The following is a 20,330-nucleotide window of genomic DNA, read 5'->3' as shown; positions in this document are numbered from 1 at the left end:
GCCATCCAGGGCGCTATTTCCAGCATGCACCAAGAGGGCGGCTGCTGGATGTTTTACATGGTGCTTACTGATTCCAGGGTTAAATTTATCCTACTACTTACTGCAGATACCATAAAAGCTTTATGCCCTCATCTAATCTTGATACCATTTTTTAGATTTCTTTAAGTTTCTTAGATATGTTTAACCTGGAATATAATGAATGATTTTTGCTGAGTTCTTTTAAGGTTAATTTCTTTGTTTGGTTTTAATATACTTCTGTTTATTCTTACCCAGTGCTCTGGTATATTAGGATCATTGAGTCTAAAGATCCTTCTTTGGAATCTGTTTTTCTCATTTTTGTAATACTTTAATGCTATGTGGGGCAGTATAGAATCCAGCCTATATCGAGGTTTTTCATAGTTACTTTACATAGTTTAGTTTACAGAAAACTTCCGCATAGATACCAGCCATTCCTTTTCCATTCCCATTTGTAAAAGCATTTTTGGATTATTTAAAAATAAAATGGCAAAAATTTTTAAATAAATTATATTGTAATTTAATCTACAATTGAAATTTGGCCTGGTTTTAAAATTTGCATGAACACCAAATCATTTTAAGTCCGAGATCTATGGATATCACACAAACAAGTATCTGAAGGTATTTGACATAATTTGTCATTTAAATGCTTTAGCAATCTTTACTCTGAAAGTAAATCCTTTGAATTTTCATACCACTTTTTCCAGAGTTCAGTTCTTCTACTACTTAGTATGTTAAGGGATTGTTTCCCCGCCCCCACCCCAACCTTTACACTGCAGTTTGGAAATCAAGCTGTCATACTCTAAGACAAAGTTGTTGAATACTTGCAGGTGTTTAGTGTAAGATTCTTCAAGAGGGGCTGCAGTGAAATGCTGGTGTGATGCCTCCTGTGTCTCTGCAGGTCATGCCAAGGAGAATGGGGGAACTGGAACTCTCTGGTAGGGTGGATGCAGCCTTGCAGAAAAAACTGTCTAGATGCTGTTCTGTACTGAGGATCAGGGATCATAACTCTTTCCATTATGAAATGTTTATACTTCACCATGGATGTTATAAAAAGCTCCCTAATGGTGTAATATATAAAAAGAATACTGGAAACATTCAGACAGTTCTAATAAGGTTATGTACAAATGAAACCTGTCCACATTTATTCCCTTTACCAAACAGCATGTGGGGAACTGGGAGTACTTAACCGAAAGAAGTTTTCTTGATTGAAAACTGCTTTTTCAGCTTGCAGATCTCCTCCTCCCTCTCCCTCCACTCAATGGAAAAAACAACAGCCCTGAAGGAAATAAAGAAATATATCCTCTCTTGAGGCCTCGCCCCCATCCCTGTGCAATCCTTCTACAGCTCCCAGCAGCAACTTCTGCTTCCTGCAGCCTGAATAAACTTTGTTTAAAAAAAATAATAATTGAGCTTAAACGCATTACTTCTCTGTGTGGTAATGAATTGAGTGTGGCAATATACTGTGTTACAGTTTTGTCCTTGGCATACCACCATCTGGAACAGCTCTCATGGACTACATCAGGGAGCCAATGATCTGTTGTACAAAACTGAACAAGATACCACTGCAAGGATCCTCAGAAAGGTTTCCTGCAGATTTTTCTTTGAATAGTTTTCATTTTCATGCTTTTTTAGAAAGTTCTTGGCTGCTTGCCAACTTCTAATGAGGAAAGATCCGAAAAAATTGGTCTCTAGATCTTTGTGTAAGGAAGTAGGGACATTCCCCTTGCATCTTTTGGACTAAAATGCAATGCATTTTTTTCAGTAATTTATTTTAATTGTTGTCTTTTATGGTACCTTAAGCTGTGCTTGTATTCATACTGTACAAAGCCTTTCTGAATAAGAAGGGGAAATAGGAACTGGGTAAAAATAATGTGGTTTGAATCTAAAATGTTTTATTTTTTATATTAATCTGCAGCAAAGAAATGCTGCACAGCATTCTTCATAAGATAGAAGTTAGCTTTACTGAAGTCTTCTAGTATGAAAATAGCAATTCTTTACAGCCAGGTAGTGTACACTTGTTTATTTTCTAATTTTGATTATTAGATGGTCCTCAAAATGTTGCTATGATATTTTACTGCCATGTGACATGTCTTTGCAACACCTCAGAAAGCTGAAAGGATGGGAAGTAGTCATCAGTAGTTAGATATCCTAAAACATTCCTAATACATTTGTGTATCAGGGATTAGCTGATTTAAACAGCTACAGGGGAAGCCTGCAAGAGAAAATTCTTTCATAAGTCTCAAGTTAACATGTTGTCCTAAATAACATCTTTTGACATTTTGAAAGCCTCAACACTATTAGAGAACACTTTGACTTTGTGGCCTATTTCATGCTACTATGTTTTTTTTCTTTTTCACATCACAAAATTCTCCATGAGGACTCATCTTTCTGTAGCTAGTAAAATTACATGGTGCAAATGCGCTTTTGATTGTTATTCATGTACTGAATGTATACAAGTTTCTCCCTTAGTGAATTTTTATGTATATAGGGGCTCAAAGTCAATAAGGTATTATTAAGAAAAAAATATAATTAATAATAAGGTTAACATTTCTAAATTTTGCATCTAGGTTATTTTTAGCTATTAGTGGCCATGTTTTGTGTTTGTTTTGCTTAGTGTTTTCCACGTGAGAGTCATAGTAGTAGGACTTAGTTCTACTTGTCCATTTTCTCAGCTTATCCAGTCTCACATCATCGCATCTCCTTAATTAGGGCAACATCATCTCTTTGGCAGTCCTTCCTCTTTGTATAAATTCAATGTGCTTCTGACTGGTTATAATCCAGTACTGATGATTTGATTTGATGTAGTCAAATGTTGTTGCTCCCATTGCAAAATTCTGTTCTTCAGAATTTTTTTCTCTCTTCTTTTTCTCTCTTCTTCCCACAACATTCTTTGTCATATTAATCATTAGATGTCTTTGCTTTCACAGCACTTCCAGACCCCCTATCTATCCATTTCTGTTTTCATGTCTTCTTTCATTTGTTTTGACTCATGTACACTCCCTGCTCATCAGACCTCTTCATGCCACTTACCAAGACCAACGTGTTCAGTGTTTCAAAGAGGCACTGCCTTGCTCACTCCTGTGTGTTATAAAGGTGATTGCTGTGAACATTCACACTGTTATTGCAATGCTTTATTCAAAATCCTTCCAAAAAATTAATTTCTAGTATACTGTAATATAAAAACCAGGAGACAGGTTGCCACTGTATGGATATCATTACCCATGCTGCTGTTAGTAGTTTACCTTTACTTCCCTCTCTGTGGGTGTGTTTTTTCTTATACTTAAATTGTAAGCCTTTGAGGACAGAGACCATTTTCATCCTGTGCTTTTGCAATGTGGATCTGTGGTCCATAACCAGGGTTTGTGTTATTGTGCAGATAAAGCCCAAATTCTGCACTAAGGCACCTCCAAACCTTATCACAGTTGCTTAACTGCCTTGTTCCTTTGCGTTAGCATATGGTCTTTCAAATGCACTTACTTTTAAGTGTAGATGATCAACTGCTTTAACATCTTTAAAATACTAGTTTTTCCTTTTTTTTCCAAGACAAATATATAACAGATGCATAAATGAACCACGGAATGAATGTGCTGCAGACATAGAGCCATCATTACACTCTTCACAATCAAGTTTTTTCATAAGCTCATGTGGCGTACACCTGTGTTAAGTTAGCCTTGCACTTAGGTGCAGTGTGGAAGACTCAATAATTCAAAGTGGAATTTGTTTCTTTGTTCCTTTTGTACTCTTTCTCATATCCTCTCCCTTCATTATTTACTGTGCTCTGTTTGCCTTCTGTTTGTACTTACAATTATTTTCCTAATACTTGATTTGGCTGAGGTTCAAATTCACCCACAAGAAATTCAGAAAGTAGTAAGTAGAGCCGGACAGGGATAGCACATAAGGATGATTTTAAAAATAAAATTAAAATAAACAAACCAGTAATCAATATATATTACCAAAAATGTCCTTTAAGATGAAGTGTACTGGGTATCTACTAGTATAAAGTATGAAAATTAAGAAATGGGAATATGCATAAGCTGAAAAATAATTTGATCAGTGATTGAAGAGAGCCAATTGAGGGTTTGAGGTTCAAAAAATAACTTGCTTTTACAGCTCTGTTTCATATATTAAAGTCATACTTACTAGCATTTCAAGAAACTTCAAGTGGAAGTTTTCTAGTATAGCTATAGCTGCATGTTCTTTCATAGAATTGTTCTCCTATTTAGCTCTTTCATTGTCTTAAAAGAAAAAGGCATTTCTTTCTCATCCATTTAGAAGGGGAAATAGGAACTGGGTAAAAATAATTTGGTTTGAATCTAAAATGGAGGTGGTGGCAGGGAGAGAAACAATTGTAGAACTCCAACTTAAGATGTTCACTAGCCACTAACAAGTCTGATTTCTAATTTGGGGATCTAATGAGACTAACCTTGCTCTAAAAGCCATCATTAGAGCCCAACAGAGATACAGCTGACCAAAATGCTAAAGCTTCTAAGGTAAGATGGTAGTTTTCTCACTCACTAATTGACTTACTCTTAAGCTGCACGCTTATTATGGTAGTGTGCAGCCTCCTCAGCAATGAGGGTCATTTGAGGCAAAAGTTTATTAGAGTTGTGCTCTGCCAATATTAGCTCTGTGGCATCTGCTCTTAACTTCTGTTTACTGTTGTCCTAAATAGATTTAAAAGTTTTAAGGCCTACCTCCACTGTATAATTTATATTCCCTTATAGATCATCATCCTTTCTACATGTTTTGAGGACACTTTAAAAAATTATCAGTAGAATTTGAAGCATCAAAATTGAAATACCTAAGCACTAAAATGAATTCTGTATCTTCTGCAGTATGAATTTTGTATCTTTTGCAGTAGACCGAATTCCACCTCAGGTTATGATTTAACTCTTGGCTTATAAACCATCAGTATTTGAGATTGTTTGCTTTTCTACAGAACCCATTACAGAACCATTACTAGACTATGCATCACAATGCCCCTTCTTAATCAAGGGATTTCAATACCTGTTCTGCATGCAGTCAAGTCATTTCTGCATAAACAGGCATAAAAGCATATTGGTTAATACATTAACATGGATGACTCTAGCTGATGGTAGGGGCTAATTGTTAATTGCATAGTTCATGTCTGGCTCACTTGTGTGATTTACACTGATGCCTGAACTGCCATGTCTCCATTTGAGATGGCAAAATTAAAGCTAATACAGGGAAATGTGACTGACATGCTGATGAAGAGTTCTACATGGATCTGTTAACTTCTTCTCTAAGGCCATGTAGTTTGTTCTTTAACCTTGCATCATTTCATAGTTGACAATTTTCTATTTTGTAAGCATAGGAAAACTTACCTTAGACCTATAACTTTATGATGATTTTTAGAATTATCCTTGGTGAAATGTGGGTATTTGATGTTGCTACAAACAATAATAGGTAAAAAGAATTAAAATTATCAAAAACTGTCTTGATGGAAGGAGTCTCCCTGCAATTTGAAGTGTATCCTCTTTTAGGGGCTGAACTACATCTTGATCTCATTACATTTTTTTTCCCTCATCAGAGGCTCTCAGATGGCATTTTGTGGCAATAGTTTATTTGACCTGACCCAGAAGATTCTGGCCATTTGGAATGTGTTGTCATAAGCTATTAGTGATCCATCTAGAAGAGTTGCGCTTGTAGGCTTACTATTTGTAGGTTAAGGAGGGGAGAGAGAAACCAAAAAAAAACCTCAAAACTAAACACCTGGCTAAAAAATAAATGCAATTACCAAGATTAATGACACAAATATTCTTGGTAAGTAAATGTTGATATTTAGCTGAAAAAGTACCAAAAGCAAGCAGTGACAGAAGGAGTTGAGGAAGAACTGACATCCCTGTTTTTCAAATAATTCTAAACGTCTTGGACAATGGTTACTGATTTAATGTCAGAGTCCTAGTGTTGCCTGGGATTTGCTAGTTTGAGTTTTCATGTATTTCATTTTTGTGTCAGTTTCATGCATATTTCTTCAACACAGACTTTTAATGCACAAATTCAAATATTGTGTAGGCTTCAAAACAGCCATCTATAAAGTGAAGGGCATCCACAGGCAAGGTTTAAAAATACTGGTAATAAAGTTTGCATCTTTCTTCAAATTATTGTGTATAGTGCATTAAACAGGAAAACAAGCAGTGTCAAGTGTCAAATTTGTCTACCTGGAGATAGATTGAAGAGTCAAATATTTAGACCTACTTATCCTGTGAAATGAAGATAGAAGTCTGCCTTCAGGATTGGAGTTAATATGATTTACAATTATGGAAACAATAATCCCAATATTTCCAGGTGGAATGTGCCTGGCCTCGTCTGGCTCTTGCTGCTGGACCAAAGGTGGCAGCTGTGGTGTTTCACCTCAGAGACACCTTTGGCCGGCTGGATGCTGCAGCTGGGCACTCGGAACAAGTCCAGGCATGGTAGGAACTCAATTTACCTCTGGTGGAAAAGGTTCAGGCGACGGTGAAGAGAAAAGGAGAGGATTCTATTGTAGAGTTTTAATCCAGAGTTTTATTCCAGGATGACAGACCTCTGAATGTTGTGACAGCTCCCAACAGAATCCCGACCACATGGTCCCGTCTCCTTTTAACCCCCGGAGACAGGGGGAGGGGAAAGCAGAGCTTGGCACACCTTGGGGGTTGGGATAGGTGAAACAGGAAATGGCATCACACTGCAACATACAATAATGATACTTAAAGATTATTAAGGTAGCAATCAAATGTCCAATTAAGAAGCCCATGAAGAAGTTTTCTGCTATGTGCTGGATGTAAAGAATAATATGGAAAGTTTTTGCCTCTCGACAATTTATAATGTAATTTAATCTTTGCTTTTTTTCCCTTTGTTTCCTAGCATAAGGCGGCACCAGGAAAGGAGAGCTATTTTAACTCCCATTTTAACAGATTTCACCGTTCGAATAACTGCAGCTCCTGCCATTATTTTTACAAAAATTGATGCTGCAGAGAATTTACACCCAGAGGTTTGTACAAAGTGTCTACAGAAATAGCATAATTTTTAATATATGTTAATATTTTAATATATGTTTTACTATATTTTAATATATGAATAATCTTAGTATTTTACCACTCTACCATTTGAAGTATTCAGGTGTGTTTTCAAATTGCCAACTGGAGAAATGTCATGAGCTGAAATGTTCTTTCTCTGCTGGAGAAAGAATTTTTGTATAGCATTTGATACTAAAGGCAGTCCAGCCAGAGGTAATAAGCAGTTATTTCAGTTCCAAAAATGGGAATCCTTTAATAATTTCCAGCAATATTTTTTAAAAGTTTGTGATGGAAAGGTGTTGAGAAGAGGTGCAGCATAACGAAACATTGTATTCACAAGCTTCTCATAAAGAAACCTGAAAATGCTGTCTGTAGACTATAAGAAAGTTAAGCTGAGTTCTCCTATCCAGATTTCCAAGACCCCAGGTTGCCACTAAGCATCCATTTCCCTACTTTTGCCATGAGTACTTCCAGGTACTCAGATTTAACAGTCACTTTTGCTGGTGCGTTGTTCAGCTAGTTAAGAATAAGTCTGCGAAGCAGGTTATACACAAAACGTACTGGCTGACTTTTTGCCATTAGTTTGTAGCTCAAGAACATTTTATATACGGAAGATATCAGAAATTTTTTGCCTGCTCATAAGGATAATTTCTCATAAAAACTACCTCCTGGGAAGAGCAAAATTGGTACAGGAGTGTAAAGGGTACTAGAGGTGTATTTCAATATGCAGTGGGTGTACATTGTTGGAAAATAACAGCTGGTGGGCATAGAGAGAAGAAATCAACAGTTTCACATTTTGTGTAAAGGGTCCACAGAAGGCTAGATGGAAAATTATTTAATGTAAAAAAGAAATAGAAAGCCCTAGTATGGCTGCAATGCATAGAAGTTATTCAAGTTTAAAAAAAATCTGAGCTTTGCTAATACTTATGTTCAAGAATTTCAGTGTTTTCTGTAGACGCATTCTTCTTGTTATCTATTCCCTGGATGACATTCCATCATGAAGGGAGAGGTCTAGTTTAAATTAAAGCTTGAGCACTGTGCAAACTTCTCATGAGACAGAGCAGTTCTTCTCCCCTTCTGTCTGTTTTTCATCTCTTTATTGTTTGCCAGCAGTGGTGAAGGTCTCTATTTGTGCTAGACAACACCAATAAAACAGTGGCTATTCAGCTAGTGTTGCCAAGGTATTAAGAATGGCTTACAGGCAAAGAGAAATCAATCAGGTTGGCTATCAGTGAGTTCCAACACATTATTTCATTATAAATCAAGCAGAGTTTGTGTTTAAACAAAAAATCAAAAAACGATATCTTTTTCTTGGAAGGAAAGGAGAACTGGAATCATTGCCAAGGACACTCTGACAGCCCACTGATACTAGCAATAGATGGAAACAAGGCCTTGTGCATGAGATGCTTTTCTTGCAAAGTTTGCCTTAACAGTTCTGCTGTTGAAAGCCATGCAAAGAATAAGCCACATCCTTTAGAAGCATGACACACCAGTTTCTCCTAAAAAGACCACATTTGTACTATATATAATGTTATATATAATGTTAAGTATTGACTACAGCAGGGAACCACAATACAGTTATATAGAAGCTGAAAATTATTTTCCCAATGGCTGTTACTTAGTATTTTCCCTTAATTTCACAGGAAATTTTGGTCTGTGGTCATTCTTTGGAAGTGAATATGACAACAAATTTGGACTTCTTCCTCAATGTGGCTCAAGTGCAACTTCTTCAGCAGCTGGTACAAGCTAATATGGTTGGACTGGAAGCTTCCAGTAGCACCACTGAGGTAGGTTTTTCCCTGGCTTGCAACTGGATTTTTAAAAAGTCCATCTGCAATGTAGTGTAGCTCTGAGCAGGTGTTTGTACCATCTAGAAAAAAATGTATAGGTAAAGGAAATACATGGTTTTTGTTTGTATGGTCAGTTTCAAAATTCATTCTGATGTTGATTTAAGAATAGAAAGAATGTTAAGAGTATTATTCAGTAAATATTGTTATTATAGTGGTTCTGCAACATCTTATGTACAAGGAGAATTATCTTATGTAATGTACAAGGAGAATTATGTAAATGATGAAGGAAACAAATTTTTGAGAAGTGGGTTTTTGAGATTATTTGGTGTTGAACTTTTCTCGAATCTTTGGTATTTTCTTGTAAGTTCACATGCTACATTGTCTTTCACTAAATCTAGTAAACTACAAAATCTTTTCTGTGCCTAGTAACCACTACTGTCTTAGTGACTCAAGTCCCTAAAACTCAATCCACTTCTGAATATTTTCATACTTCATTAGTAAAAATGTTGGTACATCATGAGGGATCCTGCATCTGAACAGTGTGAATATTAGTGATCAGCAATCAGCAGCCATCTCTTGAATTTTGTCATTCTTTGTTATTGGGACTTGATACCTCAGTTTATATTGAAAGCCAATCACTGTCACAGACTGGTAAGTTTAAATTTCACACTGACACTTTTGCGCTGATACAAACAAAAAACAAAACAAAAAAAAAAATAGGAGAAGATAGGGAAAACTTTTGCCCTAAGAAAAGGTATGTAATTCTTATCTTCAAAACTTGGAATCTAGTCAGGCTGACAGCATCTTTAAGATAATAGGAGTTAATAAATGACAAAGCACTAATTCCACTGGAATGGCTGTTGGACCTATTGAGGTACCTTTGCAAATAAGAACAAGAGTTGGGAAAAGAGTTATTGAGCAAGACACAGTCAACTATTCCAAAAATCTGGCTAATGGGAAACCTGGAGAAGATTTTCTCCTTCTTTTCCTGAATCTCACAGTTTCAGCATTGCACATGAGTCTGGGTGAAAGCAAGGAATGCTCTAGAGCAGCCAAACTATTTACATTCCTTTCTCTTCACCCTGTCAAAACCCCAGAAGCTGTTTGAGCTAATCTAGGCATCACATCGCCCTCCATTCCTTTATCACTTCCCAAGGATAGAGAGAAATAAAGGGCATTGTTTCATTAACATTTGGAAATATGAAAGATGTAGAAAAGAAATGTGGTGTATTTTTCTTTTCCTTGGATATTTTACAGACACAGGGCCTCTTTGGAGATGAATACTGCAAATTATATATAGAAATATCTTCAATAAGTTATTTGTAGAGCACTGTTTTCTCAGTGTCAGTGGAATGGACAGAATCAGAAGATTTGAATAGATGCCAAGAATTTAAATTCTGAGTTGGCTTTGTGCAGAAGTGCTGCATGACTTACTTGGACTGTAAAAACTTAAAAGGAATTTGCTACCAAATTTCAGAAAGACTTTTGTTGACTAAATAATAAGATACTTATTTGCTCTTCATCGGTAACTCCCTTGCATCAGTGAGGTCTCCTGTAATGAGTAAGGGGATAGTTCTGTCTCAAGGTGTTTGCCTTGTCTTTAGTAAGTCATAGAACTACATCTGGACTTACTGTATTGGAAATATAAATACATTGGTTTGTTACTTTTTGTCCAGTTCTGCTTCAGTAATGTGTAGCTCTGTGTGCCTAAGTGAAGCCACCTTACCCTCTAATATATGCACATTTATTATTATTCTTGTGGTTCTTTAGTCAGCAGAAAGAAACATCATACACTGATTGTATGCTGCTGTTTTAATCTTGGTGAATGAAATCAGTAGCACATAGCTTTTCATACTTCACACCTGCATATTATTTCATTGCAAGAATCAAAGCATAATTTATATTGAAGACACTTCTGGAAACTATGCTTTACTCAAAAGAAGACTAATGTCCAAGCTAGATTAGACTTTTCAGGATGTTGTTCAGTAAAATCTTTCTTTACCTCAGGGGAATGACCATGTGGATAATTGTCCTGTGCTTAATTACCCTTGCTTTGGGATATTTTTGTCTTTATATCCATGCAGAATTTTGCCTGATAAAACTTTCAGTCATTGCCTCTCAACATTTCACAATACCTTTCCAAGAACAGTCTGACTTAATCTTCTTCATAGCCCTGCTTTAAGTAAATGGAAACAGTAATTAGATGCCCCACCATCGTCCTTATCCTTCTCTCCTTCTCTTTTTCTGAAAAAACCTAGCTCTCTCACCCTCTCCTTATAAATTCTGTGCTTTAACCTTTTAATCCTCTTGATAACCCCCTGCCCATTCAGGTTTGTCAGTCTTCTGCTGTTGAGCTCAGAGCTAAAGACAGTGCTCGGGATGCTGACATGCAAGCATCTCATCATCTCACCTCTGATCCAGTGGCTCTGCTGCTGCTGATGCTTCCCAGTAAATGCTCAGGCTCCCACACTACAGGGACAGTCTTATCACATGTTCAAGTGATCATGTGATCACTTGTTCAAAATCATCACATTTTCAAGTTGTTGGCCACCAGGACTCTTGGGTTCCTTTCTGCAAAGCTATTCTGTAGCATTGGCCTCCAGCAAGTTTTTGATTTGGGATTTTGCCACCTCACCATTTCACAGAATCATTTACGATGGAGAAGACCTCTGAGAGGATCAATTCCAGGCTTTGACTGATCATTGCCTTGCCAGCTAGACCGTGGCAAGTGCCATCTCCAGGTCCAGGTCCAGGTTTACCTTTTTCCTCCATGAGGTTTCTGTTAAACCATTTCTCCATTTTGGCAATGTCCCTCTGAAGGCAGTTTCAATAGCTCCTCCCAGTTTGGTGTCATCTGTCTTTGGATATGTTTTGTGTCATTGCCAAGATCTTTAATAAAGACATTAAACATGATCAGACCATGGGAAATGTCCGTCGGTAACTGGAGTTTAGCTGTACTTTGGAACATTGAACATTACTTTCTGGTTTTAGTGGCCCAGTGTGGTTTTTACCAACCTCACAGCCCATCCATTCAGTTCACACTTCAGTGTTTGGATAAAAGTCAGCTGTGGAAAACTGCCTAACCTTGGACAACTTTGCTAATGGCAAAGCACATGTTATCTAGTACTCTGTCCTCAGAATCAATCATCCCATCACAGGAGGCAATCAGATTGGGGTAAAGCATGACAGTCATCAAAGTAGCAACCCCTTGTTTAAACTTTAAAGGTGTGATTTCCAAATGGACTGTATTTGGTGGTTTACAGGGCAATGGTGTAAAGATTTGTGTAGACAAAAAAAAAAAAAACCAAAAAAGAAGTGATGATTTATGGGTAAATCTCTTTTTTCTTCAAGTGTTTTAATATTCTGCAAAAGGTTTCATGCCAAGTCTCCATTGCTGTGTTTTTACTTATTATAAGACCTAGCTTTATACTGTTTTATAAATCTTTGATGTACAGTGGGCCTATTGTACTGACTTCTTCATAAGGTATAGTCTATTATTGCAAAGAATATTGCTTTGATCTACTTGACAGCTTTAGAGTAAGGACACATATGTGGTGTTTGATAGATTACCTGAGGGGCAAAGAATGTTGCTGCCTTTTTGTAATTATTCACTTTTTCAAAATTAATATATGCCAAATTCTTAGAAGAAGAATATATAATGCCTACACATGGAGAACAGAAACAGAAGTGCTAGGAAATGAAATACAAATATAAGAGTGAGGTGCCGTTAATGTCCTGATTTTGTTCAGTGATACATCTAATATTATAGGTGAAATATCAATAAAAGGGCCACATTTCCTTCTTCTTAGAAGAATTTTTAATATTCTGGTAAAAGTATTTCCAGTATAAATGATAACTAGTTTAACTGCTGATCAGTGATAAAACAGGTGAATTTTCAAGGAGTTCATTTCTTCATCTGGCGAATCTATTTCCTGGTGTCCATCACTTACCACCTGGAGATTTTTGGCAAGACTTATTTGTCATACTATCATTTAGAAGCAGAAAACACAAGAACTCCTCTTTGAAAAAGAAATTAAATTCAAACCAACACACATCTTGGTCTGCTGCTGACCATGTAGGAATGCATGAGTAACATATCTGACTGCAAGTCAGTGAATGTTACACTCCTCAAATATGGCTACTGAGGTCATTAGCAACTTTTAGTTTCCAATAAGCTTGAGTTTAAGGCTAGACTTTTGGAGAAAAATTGAGGTATACAAAAATTATTTCTTTAAATTTGTCCTAAAGATTGTTCCTGTCTGATAACTACATTGGAGGCATTGAATGCAAAGAACAGTTACTTTGTATCTTCCTTGAAAAACTAAAAGGTACTTAGAAATGCTTACTTTTTCTTCACAATGTCTTTGTGAGGACTGTGGCTCTGGATGAAGAGAAGAGGATTGCTTTTAAAATTCAAGGCAACTTGAAACATCTGAAATATTTTCCAGAGGATGTCCATTGAGAGCATTCACTCACTTTCTGTTCCCTATGGTATATTTCTTCTTATCCCCTCCATCACAGAACCAGTCACAGAATGTGTCAGGTTGGAAGGAGCCACAGTGGATTCTCCTGTCCAGCCTCCCTGCTCAAGCAGGGTCCTCCAGAGCACGTGGCACAGGATTGTGTCCAGACAGTGCTTGACTATCTCCAGTGAGGGAGACCCCACACCCTCTCTGGGCAGCCTGTTCCAGTGCTCAGTCACCCACACAGTAAAGAAGTTCTTCCTCATGGTCAGGTGGAATTTCCTGTGCAACACTCTCTGCCCATTGCCTTTTGTCCTATTGCTCAGCAGCACCAGGAAGAGCCTGATCCATCCTCTTGACACCCTCCCTTTAGATACTGATAGATGTTGATAAACTCCCATCTCAGACATCTCCTCTAAAGTCATTCTCAAATAGGCCCAGCTCCTCAGCCTTCCTCATAACTGAGGTCCCCCTCATCATCTTCATAGCATTCCATTGGACTCACTCCAGGAGCTCCATATCTCTCGTGTACTGAGCATCCCAGAAATGGACACAGCACTCCAAATGAGGCCTCACCAGAGCTGAGTAGAGAGGCAGGATTGCCTCCCTCAATTTGCTGGCAATGCTCTTTCTAAGACACCATAGGAAACCTTTGGCACTTTTGGCCACAAGGGCCATTTTATTGTCCACCAGGACCCCGAGGTCCTTCTCCACAGAGCTACTTCCACCAGGTCACCCTCCAGCCTGTACTGGTGCTTGGGGTTATTCTTCCCCTGGTGCAGGACTCTGCATTCATCTTGTTGAGTTTCAGATGGTTCTCTGCCCATCTCTCCAGCCTGCCCAGGTCCTTCTGAAGGGCTGCTCAGCACTCTGGGGTATCAGCTGCTCCTCCCAGCTTTGTGCCATCAGTGAACTTGCTGAGGAGGCATCTGCCCCTTCATGCAAGTCAGAGATGAAAAGTTAAACAAGACTGGATCTAGTACCAACCTTTGGGAGACACGACTAGTTTAAGTTCTCCAACTAGACCTTGTGCCACTGATCGCAACCCTCTGAGACCTGCCATTCAGCCAAGGCAAACTTTGCCTCATCCCTATCTTGTTTGTTTATTTTCTGCTAGCCCAAGTGCATGTTTCTGTAGGCTAAAAGTCCCTAGCTATCCTATACAGTCTGAAATTCAGATTGGTATATGATATACGAATAAAAATAGCATAAGCTCTTTCCTGAAAGAATGGACAAACTCATCATATTTTCCTTCCATCATATTTAGTCACAAGTTTTTAATTGTAGTGAGGAATGCAGCACTCAACAATCAGTTTTTGAAAAATATGGAAATATTTTCTCACGGTTTAACTAGAAATTAAAAAGCTGTCCCTGTTTTGGATCCCTCTCAGACCTCCCTTGCCCTTAGCTGGCATTCTTTTATTTTTGCCTAAGCAATGAACAAGCCTTCCAAAGTTCTTCAGTGTGCTTGGTATTATACTCATGTGTTGCTAGCCATTAGAATACAGTAGGTCTTGCACAAATTCGATGCTTAAGAAGTTACTTTCCCCCTCAAAATACATGAAAAAAAATCTTCTTGTTGAACTGCAGGAACACCTGAGCTGATGAAGTATGGACTCAGATGTGCTGGCAAAACAGTCTCACAAAGAATGATCTAGGACTTGAAGTGTCTGATTGGAATTTTTCTTCATAGCTGATACATATGTCAAGCATAATTTGCAGTCAGAGCCAACAGGCAATGGGCACAAGCTGTCATTCACCTGGGGGAAGTGTTGAACCAAACAGGGGAAACCTAGTGTGGGCACATCTTTGTTTTCTTTCAGAAATTCCAGGCATGACCTGCTGGCTAATGTTTTCTGCTTTGTTAAAGCCTGCTTTTAGGTATTTGACCTTTGAGCACTCTTCCTAGGCTGCATAAGTACTAGCTGCAGCAGTGTTTGTCACCTTGGCAGATAATATTCTACTTCTAGACCTAGCTCATGCCAATCACTGAGTAAAGTCCACCAGCAGGTGTGACATGTTTCATAGGGCAAACCCCTGTGTTCTGATAAATTACAGCAAACCCACCAGCTTCCTGAATAAATGGTATTAATACTAGGGGGGAGCAAAAGTTGTTTCAACTTTCGCATTTTGTTCTTTTACCACAAAAATTATATTTGGAGTCTAACTACTATAAATATTGGCTATTTCAAAGTGAGCAGCATGTTACTTGTATTCATCCCAGTAATGGGCAAGGCTGGGGGAAGTGCAGCTCCTATCTGCTCAGACAAGAGCAAGAATAAGCAAATGCTTGAGTGAGTAATAAACAATACACCATTAAAGTGAACTAATTAATAGCTGAGAAGCATCCAAAAGGGAGGAGGCATAGAAAACTCATCTATGGTAGCTGATTCCTTCCTAGCTGGGCTAAATCTGATTGCATGCTGATTTGTCACATTAGACATACTGCAGTAATATTTGCAGAAAGTGTAAGTCATTCTCTATTGCTGCAGATGAGACTTAAAAAAGCTTTTTTGATAAGTTTTAAAGCCCTGTAATATGATGGCTCAGGAAGTCTGGAAGAGTGTGCTGAAGAAGTATTTCTCTGTGCTTTCTTTAATTATGGTTGTTGGTTTTTTTCTCAAAGCATCCAATTATATCTACTTTCAGAGAACAGGAGTCTAAAAAGATCTTTCTAACTCAGTAATATTGTTATTTCTTTATTTCTGTTTAAGGAAATCTCATCAACCAGTTGTTGCTGTAACTTCACTGTAAGATAAAGAACATGGTCAGCAGGATATATGTACAAAAGTGCTGTTGCAATTGCATCACACATAAAATTTGAAGGAATGATAGCTAATAGAGTTTATAGCATATTTTCTTGCTGATGATACTTTAGCAGAGCAAACTTTTGAGTGATGAGCAATTTAATTGCACTTTAGTTAAGGCTATTAATTACTTGTATGAAAAATGAAAAAAAAAAATTGTTGAAAACAAGCAAAAATTTGTTTTCCATTTCTATTTTGCTTAGAAAAAAATAACAGTGAAAAAACCATTAAAACAAGTTCCAGATAATACTACTTAGGAAGCTAGACAGTCAAAGTGTGAAATGGCAGATGCACATGTTGCACAGATGTTGTATTGACTGGATAGTATTCTTATGGAAAGCTTGTGTAATTGGAAGTATTTTAGTATGTTGAAACTTTGAGAAGTTGGCATTCCGATTTGCCAGTTTCTTTTGAAGAAGCTGTTTATCTTTTGTCTTTTAATTACTGAAATCTAAGGTAATCAGTGTTCAAGAGCCAAAACATTCTTGGTTTTTGTATTTTATACAAATCAGTTGAATTTAGGTATGTCTTGATATCCTGAAATGTGTTGGCACATTAAAAAAGCTAATACTGTGTAAAAATAACTTCCTGAGGGTTTCAAAACTTTTTTCATTATGCTTTTGGTATTTATTGTAGTGAGTGAAAAGAGAGCTAGCTTAGTCTATGGTATTAGTAATGCCCCAGAAACAGTAGGTATAGAAATATGAACCAATAAAATATTTCTCAGATTTTTTTTAATTTTTTTTTTAGCTTGCAGAATTCCTGATCAGGTCTTGTGTACCTGCTAAGTTCTGCCTATGTTTTAGAGCTTTGAAATTTCATTCCAGGGAATAGCAGGTCATGCAGCATTAGTACCATAACTTTGATGTCCTGGGCTATGAGACGCTTTCTTGTGGATCTTCACCACCTTAATTGAAGAATCACAAATTTATTGCAGCTGGAATAAATATGTTCAGTTTATTGATAAAATTGTTAGCAACAATCTCATGACCCAGCATTTGTGGAGTGCCTTTTTGCATGAATTAGTTAGTAACTGTAGCTTCTTATTTTAATGATTGTACATTTCAAAGAGTAAGCTTTTACAATGCTTCTAACTAGGTTACAAAATGTAGAGTTTCAGATACCAGAAATGAAGTAACAAAGTAAAGAGAAAGTAACAAAATTTGGATTATTTAGATTTGAAATACTTAGATTCTCAAGCAACTTGACAAGGGTTAGCTTAAAATTAGGCTTGGTTATTCTCATTGTGTTGGTTTCATGGGTTTGGAAACAATGGAATATATCCAGATAAGTGTTTTCACAGTTGAGAAGGATTGCAGAAAGCTGCAGTTCTAAGCACATACCACAGCTAGATCCCCAAAGTAGCTCTAATTTGTGTCACTGGAGTTAGGAAATGTCTTATGCTTTCGTTCCTGCACAGTGAGGCCACTTCTGTGTGCTTCAAATTGAGACTGTGCCTTGTACATCCCAGATGGATTTGTAAAAGACAACAACTTCATTACCTAAAAGCTCACAAAGTTTAGATAAGGAAGAATTGCATTTCATGTCAATCTGTGTAATGTCCTTAGAATGTGAAAAGGAAAAATTAAGAAGTAGGAGACAAAGGAAAATCTGTTTTGCTGTAAAGATGTGACCTTTAGTTTCTCTCCTAGAATTACAGGGAAAAAAAAAATTGTTCAAACTGATTGTTGCCATGAAAATGGCTCTTTGAAGAGATCTTCATGCTTAGATCCTGCAAATACAAAAAATAAAGGGGAAAAAAGTGTTTATAGTCTCTCTTTAACATACATAATTAGGAAAATTTTTATCTTAGAATGAAGAGTCTCTTCAGTAAGCATTTGGACTTGCGTAGTTGAGCAAGATCAATAAACATGTTAAATAAGATAGATATTAAACTGACAAGGTAAAGAATTCCTAGTATAGTAAAACCAGACATGAAATTACAGATTCAATGTATATTTCCTTTTAGCTAGGAAGAAACTAGGTTTTCCTGCTGATTTTTGATGTCCACAAGCACACAGACTATGTGGGGGGAAAAAAATGGAAAGTTGTATCTGTTAGCTTTTTAAGCACTTCATGATTCAAGACCACTTTTGTCGCAGACATCTTTCATGAAAAATCCTTTCTTAGGATTTTTCCTTGTGAGAAGCTGCAGTTTCAGCAACCAAAGTAAACAATGGTTATCTGCTGCTGTGGAATGCCACAGATAGACCCATGATTGGTCTCCTGTAGATGTTTAGATTTCCTGACCACTCATGGCAGAGCTGGCTCTTGCTCTCTGTCTGAGACACAGATCTTTGTTATTCATTCTATTCTATTCTTAGCTTAGCTAGCTTCTGAAGAAACCTTTTCCTTTCTCTTTCTTTTTAGTATAGTCTTAATGTAACATATAATAAATCAAGCCTTCTGATCATGGAGTCAACATTCTCGTCTCTTCTTCATCCTGAAAACCCTTGTGACCACAGTCACACACTTTCTATGACATTTTCCTTAATGTTTTCTGTGACCACTTAAATTAAGGTGATAAGATGTTCCTGCGTATCAAGATTTCACATAAAATATAGCTGGGGAGGAATTTACCCAATACAATAATCTACAAAGAAGTTCATAAATAACATTCTTCCAAATATTCCTTGCTTCAATACAGAAGGATATTTTGTATTGTTAACAAAAGGAAAAATACAAGTATTTCTCTAGAATACTGTGAAGCTTCATATCAATAGTGTTTAAAGATTCCCATGCTGGAACAAATCTAATGGGAGCACATCTCATAGGGGTTGTTGTTATTTTCTGGGAACAAAAATTATAACAGCAAAATAAAAAGTTAGAGTGAGAAAGGAAAAAAGCAAACAGAAACCTTGAGGTGTTGGTTTTCCTCTATGTTCCCATCAATACTAGTTAAAGACTAAGGTTAACAGATTTCTTTTCTCCTCTCTTTTGCTATTTTTCCAGATGTTTTAAAACAGAGCATAATGGGATAGAATTATTTTTACATGAGTTTTAAGTACAAGTGGGGTTTCAGTCCACTTTTTTTTTCTTTTTAGCCTACAGTTCTTGATTATCTGAACCAGACCTTCTTGTGTCTGCTCAATGAGCTGCATTTATTCTCTCATACTACTCTTAGTAATATCGTCTAAAAGATGTAAACATTCTGTCCAATCTCTGTATTCCATACCCTGCCTAGCAATATTTTGAAGTTACCTTGTGAATTATTTTTATTATAATTATCTTCAATAAAATTGTGCTTTCTTATCCAATTAAAATAATAATTGAATGTTACATAAAGTTAATTTAAAGCTTCACCATTTCTGATCATTTAATGTACCGACCAAAATAACCTGAAGTATTCATTACAGAGTTAATAAAAATATTGCTATTAAAAAGGTCCAAAATTCAAACTTTTCTTTCTATTAGAACACATGCAAGAAATCATATTGGCTCATTTTTGAGGAAAAAAAAAATAGAAGTCCATGAACTATGTAAGAATTGCTATAGGTTTGCCATAAATAGCAAGTATAGTTGGTGGTTGGCACATATGCAGGACAAAATCACTGAAGGCAAGACAGTGGCTCAAACTGACCCTGAGGAGCAGAAGTGTGAGAGAGCACATGCTTGGGCTTTCTCACAGTGTGACACTGGATGTGTCACAGTGGTGATTTCCTAAGGCGGCTGATGAGGAGGGGGAAGTTGCAGTGTTGGGTCACACGGTGTGAGACTGAGGGTTCTGCATTCTTTGATCTCTACTAATCTTCTCCTTTCAGTCATCTAATGCTGCTGTACAGAAGAGTTTGATGCTGTGGCAACATTACCTTTAGACAGCTCTAGTTATGGTTTCTTCCCTGCATGGAGCATCACCTGCTAGGTAGTGTGGAAAACTTGATCCTTGACAGGAATTATAAACACATGGATTTTGTAATTTCCTTCACTTTAAAGTAAAATAATATTTTTTTTCCCTTAAAGAGAAAGATGAGAAATGTAAAGGGAAAGGACAGAAGCCAGTAAAGATTTAATTGAAGGTATAGTCAGTGGGCAGTAAGAAATTTAGGTTTTAAATTCTGTTTTCTTTATGAGAAGAATGCTCACTTTGTTCCCCTGAAATCCTCTCACAGGAAAAAATTTTTTTCATGAATTTTACCCTATTTTTAGAAGTAAATAAATCTAATATAGTCACCCTGTATGTCAGTCTTCCTCAAACATTACATAATCTTTTTTGTTCTCATCCAAATTAGAAAG

The 20,330-nt window shown here is 36.9% G+C and overlaps 1 protein-coding gene across 1 annotated transcript in view; it reads left to right on the top strand.

Annotated features, from left to right (window-relative positions):
- The window catches only part of VPS13B (vacuolar protein sorting 13 homolog B), a 433,772-nt gene that overhangs the window by 281,787 nt on the left and 131,655 nt on the right, over positions 1 to 20,330 (top strand). Inside the window, exons 32-33 of the mRNA XM_036379056.2 lie at positions 6,886 to 7,012; positions 8,681 to 8,824. Coding sequence (XP_036234949.1) covers positions 6,886 to 7,012; positions 8,681 to 8,824 — 271 coding nt within the window. The remainder of the gene's footprint in view (positions 1 to 6,885; positions 7,013 to 8,680; positions 8,825 to 20,330) is intronic.

Source organism: Molothrus ater, chromosome 1 (genome assembly GCF_012460135.2).
Source record: "Molothrus ater isolate BHLD 08-10-18 breed brown headed cowbird chromosome 1, BPBGC_Mater_1.1, whole genome shotgun sequence".
Taxonomy (NCBI): domain Eukaryota; kingdom Metazoa; phylum Chordata; class Aves; order Passeriformes; family Icteridae; genus Molothrus; species Molothrus ater.
This window is presented reverse-complemented; position numbering and strand designations above follow the sequence as displayed.